At 47.0% G+C, this 11,833-nt stretch overlaps 1 protein-coding gene and 1 long non-coding RNA gene across 2 annotated transcripts in view; one reads left to right on the forward strand and one right to left on the reverse strand.

Annotated features, from left to right (window-relative positions):
* The first annotated feature begins 549 nt into the window (after positions 1 to 549).
* LOC308610746 overlaps positions 550 to 11,833 on the forward strand; it is a 41,599-nt gene continuing 30,315 nt past the window's right edge. Inside the window, exons 1-3 of the long non-coding RNA XR_014014638.1 lie at positions 550 to 1,868; positions 4,960 to 5,764; positions 6,511 to 6,627. This is a non-coding gene — a long non-coding RNA (uncharacterized lncRNA). The remainder of the gene's footprint in view (positions 1,869 to 4,959; positions 5,765 to 6,510; positions 6,628 to 11,833) is intronic.
* LOC308610744 (protein FAM170A-like) lies at positions 6,955 to 9,713 on the reverse strand. The gene has a single exon (XM_081259767.1). It carries the CDS (start codon positions 8,511 to 8,513, stop codon positions 7,824 to 7,826), a length of 690 nt encoding a protein of 229 aa, XP_081115893.1. The 5' UTR covers positions 8,514 to 9,713; the 3' UTR covers positions 6,955 to 7,823.

The raw sequence follows: 11,833 nt of genomic DNA on the forward strand, positions 1-11,833 counted from the left end.
AACCCATGTGCCCCAGACAAGTTGCCCCCCACATACCTCCTCCCTTCTGGGCAGTTTCCTGGGACTCTTCATTTTCCAGGCGTTTCCTCTTTTGTTGCCGTTCCATCGTACCAACTAGAAGTCTCCCTTAGAAGATGCCTCAAGAGACGTCCAACTCCTCCTCTCCCCTACAGGTTGGCCCTTGTTGGCTCTTGGGCAATCCGTTGAAATGATTCAATACAAATAAAAATAGTCAAGTCTCCTAAATGGCTGAAAAACTTGTACCACTTAGTGAACCAGCAGTGCTGCCTAGTGCTCACCAGGGCTGTTAAGTTTCCAAGGTTGCCAGGCGCACAGCAGGATTCTGTGACCTCAAGGATGACATCAGAGCATTCTGTGGACCTAGGTTCAGCACAGTCTCTGCAATAGCACAGGCCCCGTTTTCAAGAACAATTCCTTTTTCCCAGCCGAACCTTTCCCGTGAAAGGGAAAGGTTCATACCATATCCATTATAAATTGTATCATACCGTATCTATTATAAAATGAACATTTTGATGGGAGATCTTTTAATGTCTTTTATATAGAGATTTAATATGAATATTTTAAATGGTCTCCAGTTTCCCTGTGGATTATTGACATTTTAAACTCTGCACTTCAGTTTTCCCTCAATCCCTGTAATTTTGTCACGGTTATTTCTGTACTTAAAGAGGAGTAACAATATAATTGATTTCTTCATTTTTTTCCCATCTCTTTCCAAGGTACTGGATTTGATTGTGTCTTACGAATGAGTGAAAAATGCTAGTCCTTGAGTCAGGACATTGGGCCCTTTACCAAGTAACTCAACCTGTCTGGGCTTCAGCTTCTGTATGTGCGAGCAAGAGGCTTGGCCTAGCTGACTTTTCAAATGCTGTGTTTCTTTGATTCACTCTCACGTACTGATCTGCTACTTAAGAAGAGGGTCTCTTCTCATAAAGTGAGAACAGTCGTTTTCTAATCCTTGGGTTGGGTGGAGTTTTTAGTGGTCGTACTCAGTTTGTTAGTTATATTTACTTTTACGTATGCTTAGCTCTAAATTTAATTTATATGGCTCTTGTGACTATTTTTAGATCTTCTTTTTTTCTTATTTTCTTTTACAGTTTCTAATTTGTTATCGCCAGTGTAGAGGAGCCTGATTGATTTTTAAACTGTATTGATCTTGTATGTGTGTGCTTTGTTGAACCGTCTTCTTCGTTCCTGCTAGTTTATCTGTGGGTTCTTTTGGGTCTCCTAGATAAATGAGCATATTAAATGTAAATAATGTGTTCTTTAGATAAAGTTTATTTTCTTGCATCTCTCTATATAAAAGCAATATGTTGAATTGATTTAAATATTTAAATACTTACATACCTGTTATCACAATCTAACCTTCTTTATCTTCTCTTATTTTCTTCCAATCAATATTATGTTTTCAAGATTTATCCACGTGAATCCATATAGATCTAGGTCTTTGATTTTTGACCGTTTGGTATTATTTCATCACATGCGTATAGCATCATTTATTTTCCATTCAAGCATTATTGGACAATTGGATTGTTTCCCTCCCTTCTCTAGAACAAACAACGTTTCCTAGAATATCCCTGAAGATGTCTGACAGTCGAGAAGGGCCAGGCTGCCCGAAGGATTGCTACTTGCTTTTAGCCACGTTCCAACAGGCCATCTCCAGCCAGCAATTTGAAGCACAGCTGAAATGAAAACTCCCCCAAATGTGGAGGTCGTAGGAGCTTCCTAGAAGGTGGGAGGTTCATGATAGGCATCCTGCTGGGATCCCAGGGGAGTCTGAGCTGGCCTGAACCTCATCTTCCTCCTCCACCTCTCAAGAGAAATGTGGAGGAAAGAAGACTTCAAAACCTGTGAGTAGGCAGAGGGAGAGAGATTGGGGGCCGAAGCTGCAACTGAGGTCTTGGAGTGGGCTGTGAGGACGCAGAGCCTCTAGAGAGCCAGGCTCTGCCTTCTGAGCACTTCTCCCCTAAGGCTGCTCGTCATTCAGGTGATACCAGCCATATAGAGCCGACTCGGCCCACACTGTCACAGAAAGCCTTACCAGAATCTCTTCTTCTTCATACACTCTTGTGTCTGTTACTTGGCTATTGCCTTTGGTGCTCCACTGATGTGAACCACAGTCGCCAGGGGATGGAGGACACTAGTGACCCATCTTGCTCTGTGGCCTCAGTCCACAGCTTGAGGGTAAGGGAAGAGGCCAAATGAAGGTCAAGAAGGAAAGATGGCGTTTGAAGAGAAGACCTGAGTTAAGGGTGTCTTCTCAAGGCTTGATGAATGAAATGTAGCTCCAGTACCTGAAGTCCTGCTTGTTCTCAAGGCTGACCACGGGGCTGGGTGGGCTGGGTGCACTCAGTGAAGGAACCGTATACACTTAGTATTTCCTTGCTTGCTCACACTTGCCCTCGTCTGATACACACTCTGCAAGACTGATCTTCCCCTGAAACAACTTTCCACCTGCCACTGTCATCTCGTGAACATTTGCTTCCCCTTCCTAGTGTCCCCCTAGAATGCCATTGCCGCCAATTCATAATTTGATAATCATGCTTCTTACCATAGTCTCAGCAACTTCTGATAAATTTTATTCACTTTATTCCATAGTCTTCACACATCAGTAATCTTCCTTAACTTCCTAGCTGCAGGTTAACCCATTCGGAATCATTTCTTTTTCTTTCTCTTCTTTGGCAAATCCCTTCTATCTTTTAAGGTCTTTTTCTTGTCTCTCTACCATCCTGCCTTCCTGAACTTCTTTTTTTTCCGTTTAAGTAACCTTTCAATCTCCTTCCCCAATTTCCTCATAAACATTGAGAGTTTATTCCTCACACGTTAGAGAGCGGTTTATGAATGGCCACGCATAATGGACTCAGAATGAGTTGGCACCCCCGAGGTACCTGTCTTGCTGGGGAGCCACAGGTGGAGGGCTGGCTGCTGGACACATGTTTGCATGGAGTCAGGCTGAGTGGCCTCAGGGTGTTTGCTCTGCACTTGTGTGTGTTTCTCCCTAGTTGGTTTCCTTGTCCAGCCACCTGTGACCTCCCTCCATCCAGCCCAGGGAATCCTTCTCATCACAGGGGTAGGACGTTTGTCTCGTTTTCCATCACATCCTTTCCCCAAAGTTTGGTTGTGAGTTGCTCCCATTCCAAAGACCTTTCCTCTTTGAAGAGAAGAGAGAAAATCTTTTCTCTCCTTTCCTCTCACTTCACTTCTGCTCTAGTATCTCCTCCGTCCAGAATGGCCCCCTGACTCAAATGGGTGTAGATCCGAAGATGGCAAGAAATGCCAGCAATTCTGAAGTAATAATACGGATGTATCAGGAACACTTGAAAACCTTTATCCCGCCACACTCAAAAAAATTGCACTTCCAGTGTATTCAGAGTCTCAGTGTAGAAACACAAATGATGTAGAAGTTGAATGACACTCAAGTTTTTCTTTCCTCCTTTCCTGATTTATTCTAATCCTCCAAGTTAACATGATTAACTATCTGTTATGTAACCTTTCAGACATTTTCTACACATGCACACTTTTCTTTTTCTCACATAAGAGTGTGAACTAGGTCACTTTCAACATGCTGTGATACTGTGATTCACTGTCTCCCACCGAGTCATCCACTGATAAAGTAATCTGTTTCATGGAGAAATATGTCCAATAGCTAATAGCCAATGTCTGTGGAGTGCTTGCTCTGTGTCGGTTTCTTGTAACTACTTTACAGATCTTTTGTACAAGGTACCCATGGACCAGGTACAATTATAACCCCCAAGTGACAGATAAGTGCAGATAAGTACAAATAAATACAGAGGCCAAGTGACTTGCCCAAGACACTGGAGCAAATCAAAATCCATGCCTCTGTAATCATTTTGCTCTATTGCCTCTGTCTGGGAGGCTTGATGATTTGGCAAGTAAAACCTTAAATATCATGTTCCATTTTTATATCTCTGACACAAGCGTGGGGCTGTGATACGGGGTAACTAACCTGACTACTTTTGAAAACCCTTATGCACCTGGATGAAAGTAAGCCAGGGACTGCAAGCTCTAGATTTAAGGTTTCCTAGCAACTTTTAAAAAGAGCTTCTTGAATGCAATTTATGTAATGTCAAGTCTAGGATGTAGTCCAGATAGTAACAGAAAAATGGAGATATGTAGAAAAATAGTTCAAGTTGACAAGTATTGGGAGTGTAGTAGTTTTGGGGCCAGCATGTAGACCACAGGAGAACTTGCTGTTTCCATCCCAAAGGGAAGAGCCCTACGTTGCAACTGCCAAGGTCCCTGGGGCAGCAAGTGTGTTCACTGCTTAGTAAAGAAGCATCCTCAGTTTGATAGAATCATATGGGAGCCTTACATTTGGTTAGCCGTTCTACATTCTTGATGTAATGATATTTTCAGGGTGTGGGAGGGTATCAAGCTCTGAAAATACCCTTGGAGAGATTTGCTTATTAAGTTTGGCTTTTTCAATCTCCCTACTACTTCTTTACTAAGCACCAGGAGGTTTCCTTCACTTTTCAGAACCATGTTGTTTTTCCCTTGTCTAATGAACTTTGAAATACTTTTGGATGAGCTATTAAATTTGGGAAAAAATAAACATCTCTTTAAAACAAGGAAGATAATAACAATGACACGTAGAAAAAGCTCTAAAACAGAGAATATCCTCCATTATGGCTAATGACTGGGGGTGGAAAGTTCGTGCTCGCTGTCCAGGATGTAGAAATAAAAGCTGAGGAGGCGCTGAGGCATCTCCTGGATCTCTATAAGCCTCCATCATTTCTGATGAGTAGGGTTGACAGATAAAATATAGGCTGTTTAGTTAAATATGAATGTCAGAAAAACAACGAGTACATTTTGAAGATAAGTATGCCCCAAATAGTACATAGGATCTACTTATACTAAAAATAATGACTTATTATTCATGTGAAGTTCAAGTTTAACTGGGTATCCTGCATTTTTATTTAGTAAATCTGACAGCCCTACTGATGATCCACAATGGAGGCAGTTGAGGAGCGGTACATGCTGGCTCTCGGACAGTCAGGAATGGCTTCAGCAGATCCAGGTACAGTATGAAATTCTTTTTGGAGGTAGCTCAGAAGCCATGGCCAGCCCTTGACTGCAAGTACTGCCTCGGGTTTCCCTGAGGTGGGGTAAACCGTCCTCTTAATGGCCTTTTGGTAAGTCTGGAAGACCATATCCAAGGGGAGCCCCAAAGTCAGTTTCATCCTCACAACCATGTTTCCAATTCCTGGAATTGGCTGCATGTGACTCACAAGAGATAAGGAGGTTTGTGAAAATTGGGAGTGTCATAGCTTGAACCCTTTGTAGGTAAAGTTTTGGTGTTCTGAGAGTTTTAACAGGAGCAATGTGAAAGACTCCAGGTCCCCGGGTAGATAGAAATAATCCTGTTCTACTTCTGTGTATGGGACAAGTCTGTAGTAGCTCACAGAGCAAATATCTGGTCTTAGAAAGACTGATCCAAGCTTGGATGTTTCTGGTGACAAGGCAAGGTCGTGAGTTTGAAGTTCACCTTTTATGGTTGAGGAGACAATGAAGTTGTCAGAAGGGCAATCGTGGAGGAGACGTTGGCTTCATCCATTGTGCAGGCTTGTATATGTGGTTCTATGTAGATTGTGTTTCAAAGGTGGAGCTTGTTTACAATTACGAACACTCTCTGACGTGCTTTTTGGACCTTCATTCCCAGAGCAAGAGCAGTGCCGAGGCCCTAGAAATGCCATGGATACTCTGAGCTGTCAGTGGCATTTCCCAGGTACTGTTCCCTTGGTGCTGCTCCTTGAAATGTCCAAAGGGATTATCATCTGTTTTGTGGCCGGTCCTAGCATTGTGAAAGGAAGCTGCTGCACCGGGCTCAGAGGATTTCGGCTGTGGTGGGAGGAGGAGGAGGAGTACTACGACTATAAATTGTATCACACCATATCTATTACATCTTGAGAGTGGGCTTGGGGGGTTATGAAGGGGGACTTTTATTGTACTTTTATACATTGTCCCCTTGAAAATAATTCAATTTTTAAAAATTAGTTAATTTATTTTGGGCTGCATTGGGTCTTTGTTGCTGCTAGCGGGCGTTTTCTAGTTGCAGTGAGCGGGGGCTACTCTTGGCTGTGGTGCACGGGCTTCTCATTGCAGTGGCTTCTCTTGTTTGCGGAGCACGGGCCCTAGGCATGCAGGCTTCCGTAGTTGTGGCACGTGGGCTCAGTAGTTGTGACACACGGGCTCTAGAGCGCAGGCTCAGTAGTTGTGGCGCACGGGCTTAGTTACTCCGTGGCACGTGGGATCTTCCCAGAACAGGGCTCGAACCCATGTCCCCTGCATTCGCAGGCATATTCATAACCACCGCGCCAGCAGGGAAGCCCAATGATTCAGTTTTTTATAAAGAGAATATTCCTAATATTCTTCCAAAAGTTTAAAAATACATAGTTGGATAACACTATGAAAAATTAACTGACACTTTTTTTATTATTTCTCTTTGCTCCCTGGATTTTTTTCCCCCTCCAGTCAGCTAGGCACTCTGAGTTCACTGCATTAGGAAGGTAAAGACTCAGCAGAAATGAGGGAGAAAAAAAGAAAATCCTCAGCTTTGGAATGTTCAAAACAGAGGCCACAGTAGAACAGGTGAGAATTCTGTGCACAAAAAATAAATCTCGTCTCAAATGTAACAAAGTATTCTTTGCACTGGGAGGCAGGAGAGGGAGGGAGGGAAGGACTGAAGGAGAGAGATCAGTGTGGCCAGGGACATGGAGACTGTGCTTGAGGACGATAGGCCCAGGAAGAGAATCAGAATCTGGGGAAGATTCAGCCTGCACGCGATCATTGCCTCCAGCCAGCACCCTCATCTCAGACCTCGGGAAATTCAGAGAGAGAGTGGGAGTAGGTCAGGAGGGCCACGGGCATAGTCTGTGTGGCAGGGGTTGTGGCCATTCCCTATTTGTGACGAGTCCCCAGCAATTTGCAGGCCTCTTCTAGAAAATGCTGGCGGACGTCTCTAGTGCTTATGTGAAAGCTTGTTCACAAACCTTGAAAGATACAGATGTAGATGACAGATTAGATAGAAAAATGTAATTAACTAAAACCTCCAGGAAAGGTTTGGAAAATGCCCTTTATTGCATAGGATGTTCATATTGTCATATGATGTTAGACTGAGTGCCGGTCCCTTCATCCTCCTTCAGACCACGGCGTTCTGTCTGCTACTATCCCGAGGGTCCTTTCTTCTCCCTGGAAGGGATAAAACAAATGAGGTAGAACAGGAAGAGACAAGAAGCACTCCAAGCTCTGCTGGTCAGGGTTACCCTCCAGCGTTGCCTTAATGCTCAGAGCCACACATACCACAGTGAGCTTGGCTCCAGATCAACTACCACGCAACGAAGGTTCTGGAACACTTCCATGTCTCGGGGAACCTCATTTCCACGTGACTCTCTTTCGTATTCCCCTTTGTCACAGAAGGCTAGGTACAGTGGTCCAGGTGAGATCTCAGCTCAGGCCCAAGGCTCTCAGACCTCAAAGTTCCGGTCCTGCAAGGGCCCCTGTCCTCTCTTCAGACCACTCCTGGCTCTCTCTGCCGACAAGGAGCTGCTGGTGGTACGTCCTCTAAGAGTTGAGGCCCATCGTGCAGACCCTGAGAAAATTCCTAGGAAAAGGCTCCACCTTCTTGTCGAAGTCAACAGAGCTCAATTCCTTTGGAAGTGCTGGGTGTGTCCCAAGTTGATGCAACTGCAGAGCCATTAGGTAAACCAGCACATGTGTGCGGCCCCTTCCCTTAGACTCCTCTGGGCCCTCGTGACATAGGCTCAGAAGAGTGCCAGCCTCAAGCCTTACCTCTTCCAAGGCCACACCGTCTCCAGGATCTTCTGTCCCATGAATCTCAGTTGCTGTGTGGAACTCAAAAGAGAGAAAAGACCCTGCCTCCGGGGTCTCTTCGGGCTGGGGCCTTCTAGCTTCTCTTCCTCGTCCTCGTCGTCCTGCTCGTCCTGCTCGTCCTGCTCGTCCTCCTCGTCCTCCTCGTCCTCAGAGGTGGTCTCGGATTCCACATTGCCCTCCTCCTCAGGGGTGCTCTCGAATTCCACATTGCCCATCCACTGGGCGATGTTGAGATGAAAGACACGGCAGCTGAAGCCCTCCAGGATGCCGAACTTCACGTGCTGCTGGAGGATCTCCAAGGTGGGCAAGACCCGGCAGCAGGCCATGCACCTGAAGCCGGTCTCCATGGTCACCATCCAGTCCGGTGTCTTGGCCCTGGGTGTCTCCTGGACGGCAGGTGGCCCTGATGGGCTGCCTGGCTCTGCCCTTTCCTCATACTCTTTCTCCTCCCCAGTGGGCTCACTGTCAGACAGGAGGCTTTCGGTGGACACATCAGAGGGGTAAGTGCCTACTGTGCACGCATCCTCAGGAAGGGTCACTTCTTCTATCGTCAGCTGCTTTTCAGGCAACTCCAAGGGTTTCTTTGTCTTCCAGGAGACAGCTACACCCTTGTTCACTTGTACCTGCATGTAGTATATTTTCATGCCCCTTTCCTCTTTGTCTGGGTGCAGATCGTTCTTACAGGGTGAAGAGGGTGAGGAGGAGACACAGTGTGATGGGGGAGCAGTCTCCCCTGTTTCCTGAACCTGGGCTAGGGGTGCTTTAGGCTGGGCAGTTTCTCGATGTGATCTCCGGATTCCTGAAAAAGGAAATTAAAAACATCATAACATGCATGGGCCGTGCCAGAAGCTGAGGGAGCAGGTGTGGTAGACGAGAGAGGGACATTTGCATGACGTAGCTATGTCGTGAGCTTGGTGTCTGTTGGCCGTAGGACGGAGCGGTGTATCTGGTGTCATCTGTGGGCTTTTCATGTGCGTGTGGGGGGTTACTGGAGCGGTGTCTGTATACAGGGGTGTGCAGTATGGTGGTGAGGGCTGTGGTAACTGAGAGATGCGGGTGGATGCGTGTACGACGAGGAGTGTGAGTTTGGGAATATCGGTGGTGCATTACTTGTGGAATGGGGCTGTGGTGCTTGGGGTTTCTGTGTGCACTGAGAAGGTATGTGCCTGGAGGGCGGATGTATGTGTGAGCTGTGTGGACCTGAGCTGGATGGTGCTGCTCTCAGGCTGGAGATCTATGATGTAGAACTCTGTCCTTCTCTGGAAGCCAAGGCAAAGACAAAGCCTACATTTTCCTCTGAAGATGCTTAATCTGGTCCCTCTTCCCTCCACCTCAAGCCCAGACCTTTCCGGCCCCTGCTCCTTGACTTTCCCACCATGGTAGTACCAGGATTCACACACCCCCGCCCCAGACTCAGCTGGGATCCACGCCCTCGTAACAGCTCAGCCATCCTGCCCAGGCTCCTCCACAGAGCCCTCATCACCTCTGATGACCCTGGGTTTCCTCTCAGCCTCCCTGGGATCTGTGTGCCTCCTGCCTCACAGCCAAACACCCCCTCACCTGAGGAGCCCCGCGCCCTTACCAGCGTAGATGAGCTTGCGCGGAGAAGAAGCACAGGAGAAGTATGTAGAGGCAGAGGAGACCTCCCCTGCCCCTGGGCTGCAGCCTTGGGCCACCACAGTGGATCCAAGCTGAGGGGGATCCTCTTGTGACTTGGAGATTCCTGAGGGAGGAATGAAAGGCTCAGGGTGGGTTCATCAGTCCTCTCTGTCCACAAATATTTACCGAGTGTCTGGCACGTGTCAGGTGCAGTGAATACACACAGTTGAGATGGGGTTCCCAGTGGATACTCCAGTGTTTGATTCAAATCAGTACTTACTCTGTCACTGTCTTGTTGGTAATGTAGGCCTCGGTGGTGACTGAGTATGTGGGAAGAGTGAGTGATGTGTATCAGTTAAGTCTGTGGTAAGTGTGGGGTTGGCATGGGGAGCACGGTGGAGATGTGTCTTATCTGTGTCTGTGGCCTTTGTGTGCATGGTTTCTGTTCACAAGTCGGGAATTCTGGGACATGTAACTTTTCCTCATTACATGGTGTGGCTTGTATTTATGGTGTGTGTTCATTCATTGATTCACCAAGATTCAGTAAGCAGCTACTTCTGTGTATCCGGCACTCTTCCATTGTTGTAGTCTCTGGTAACGCTGCGCATTCTAGTAGGGGAAGACACACACTAAACAAAACTACAATAAATATATGATACCTGAGCTGGTGGCAAGTATATAAGGGTTGCCAGACTTAGCGAAGAAAAATACAGGGCACCCAGTTAAATTTCAGTTTCAGATAAACCCAGAATAATTTTCCAGTGTAAGTATTCCCATGCAGTATTTGGTCTTACTTTTAGTGTAAGTATGGCCCGTACAATATTGGGGACATACTGATACTGAAAAATTACTTGTTGTTTATCTGGAATTCAAATTGAACTGGCTAGCCCATATTTTATCTGGCAACCCTGACATGGGTTAGTGAGACTGTGGTTTACTGTGGTTTGTACAAAGCGGGTCTGGCATTACTCAAGAATGTGTTACAAGTGTGGTGTGTATGACACGTGACTGGTTCTTATAGAGGTATTTAGCGATGGCTGAAGTTAGCTGTGTTTGTGCGAGAGTTGAGGAGATACATATATATATAGTGTGTGTGTGTGTGTGTGTGTGTGTGTCCTATATATATAGTGTGTGTGTCTATATACATATCTCATCTCCAGCGTTTGGTGTTGGAGGAGAGGATTGTGATACAGGTGGGTTGTATGAGAACGTAGTACAGGAGGGATGCGTGTATATACCTCCATGTGCTGTGTGTGGTTTAATACGGAAGTTATATGTGGGGTGTGTGATACTTTTGCTGTATCAGAGTGTCCATGGGTGTATGAGTTACTGTCTCATAAAACACCCCTACCAAGAGTTCTCTATACACTCTTACATACACCGAGTGTCAGCCAGGTCCAGGCAGGGTGTCAAGAACTGTACCACGCAGAGTTTATATCTGATAAGCACTCTACCCCCATTCATCCTGCTCTTCTCAGCACTACCCCCTCCGCCCACCCCCACCCCCCCACAGGAACATAGAGAAAAATATTCTGAATGGTCAGGGGCAGTCATTGCCTTCCCTAGCCTGTCCCAGCCACTGCCTGAAAATCTGCCTGCTGTCTAGAGCTCCATTCCCAGGGCCCATCCTACAGTCTCCAGGGCCCTGGGCCTGGTAGGAGCTACTGGGCTCTAATCTGGGGCAGAGACCTCTAGCTGGAGCTCTGGGGTGACCACCCCCTCCCAGGGCAAGGTACTCGCCTACACCTACATTTAATGCACGCAGGCACCACGTGGCCCGTGGCTCTCAGAGCTCCCCGCAGGACCCTGAGGACATTTCTCACCCTCGCCCACGCGGTCTCAGTCTCTGGAAAGCCCTTCCCTTCCCTCGGTCTCCTTTGGGAGATTCTTCCTGTTGAAGGAATAAAACCTCCTTGCTTTCAATATGACACCATCCCTAGGCAAACAATCGTCTTTCGAAGTGCATTCCACTTGTCAAGATATTTTTCAACAGGGCCTTCAGCTCATGGGGCTTCTCTTTCCAGTTGGTAAAAGAGGCCAAGCAACTCATGGGTCTCTCTCAGCATCCTTGCATCCTTCACATCCCCCACCTCATGACCCCAGGGAAAGATCCAAGAGAATAAGAGAGAAATCGGGGACTGAGAAAAGCTGCACCTCTAGGTCTGTGCAAGCAGGATGCAGCCTGCTGTGAGTCCGACAAAGCTCCAGGCCCGGCAGCCCCAGGAGAGAGTCCTCAGACCAGCGGAGCTGACCTCCCATCTCCCAGGGGGCATCTGGCCGTTCTGTGCCGTCTCACACCACAGGGAGCCTCCGGATGGCTACGGCAGCATCAGTGAGACAAGGTCTCTCGCTCCCTGCTTCACAG

This window comes from Mesoplodon bidens (genome assembly GCF_964165515.1).
Source record: "Mesoplodon bidens genome assembly, contig: HAP1_SCAFFOLD_1377, whole genome shotgun sequence".
NCBI classification, from domain to species: Eukaryota; Metazoa; Chordata; class Mammalia; order Artiodactyla; family Ziphiidae; genus Mesoplodon; species Mesoplodon bidens.

Coding starts and splice junctions, on each gene's coding strand:
- LOC308610744 (XM_081259767.1), bottom strand. CDS start 8,513: ATGAAAATATACTACATGCAGGTACAAGTGAACAAGGGTGTAGCTGTC.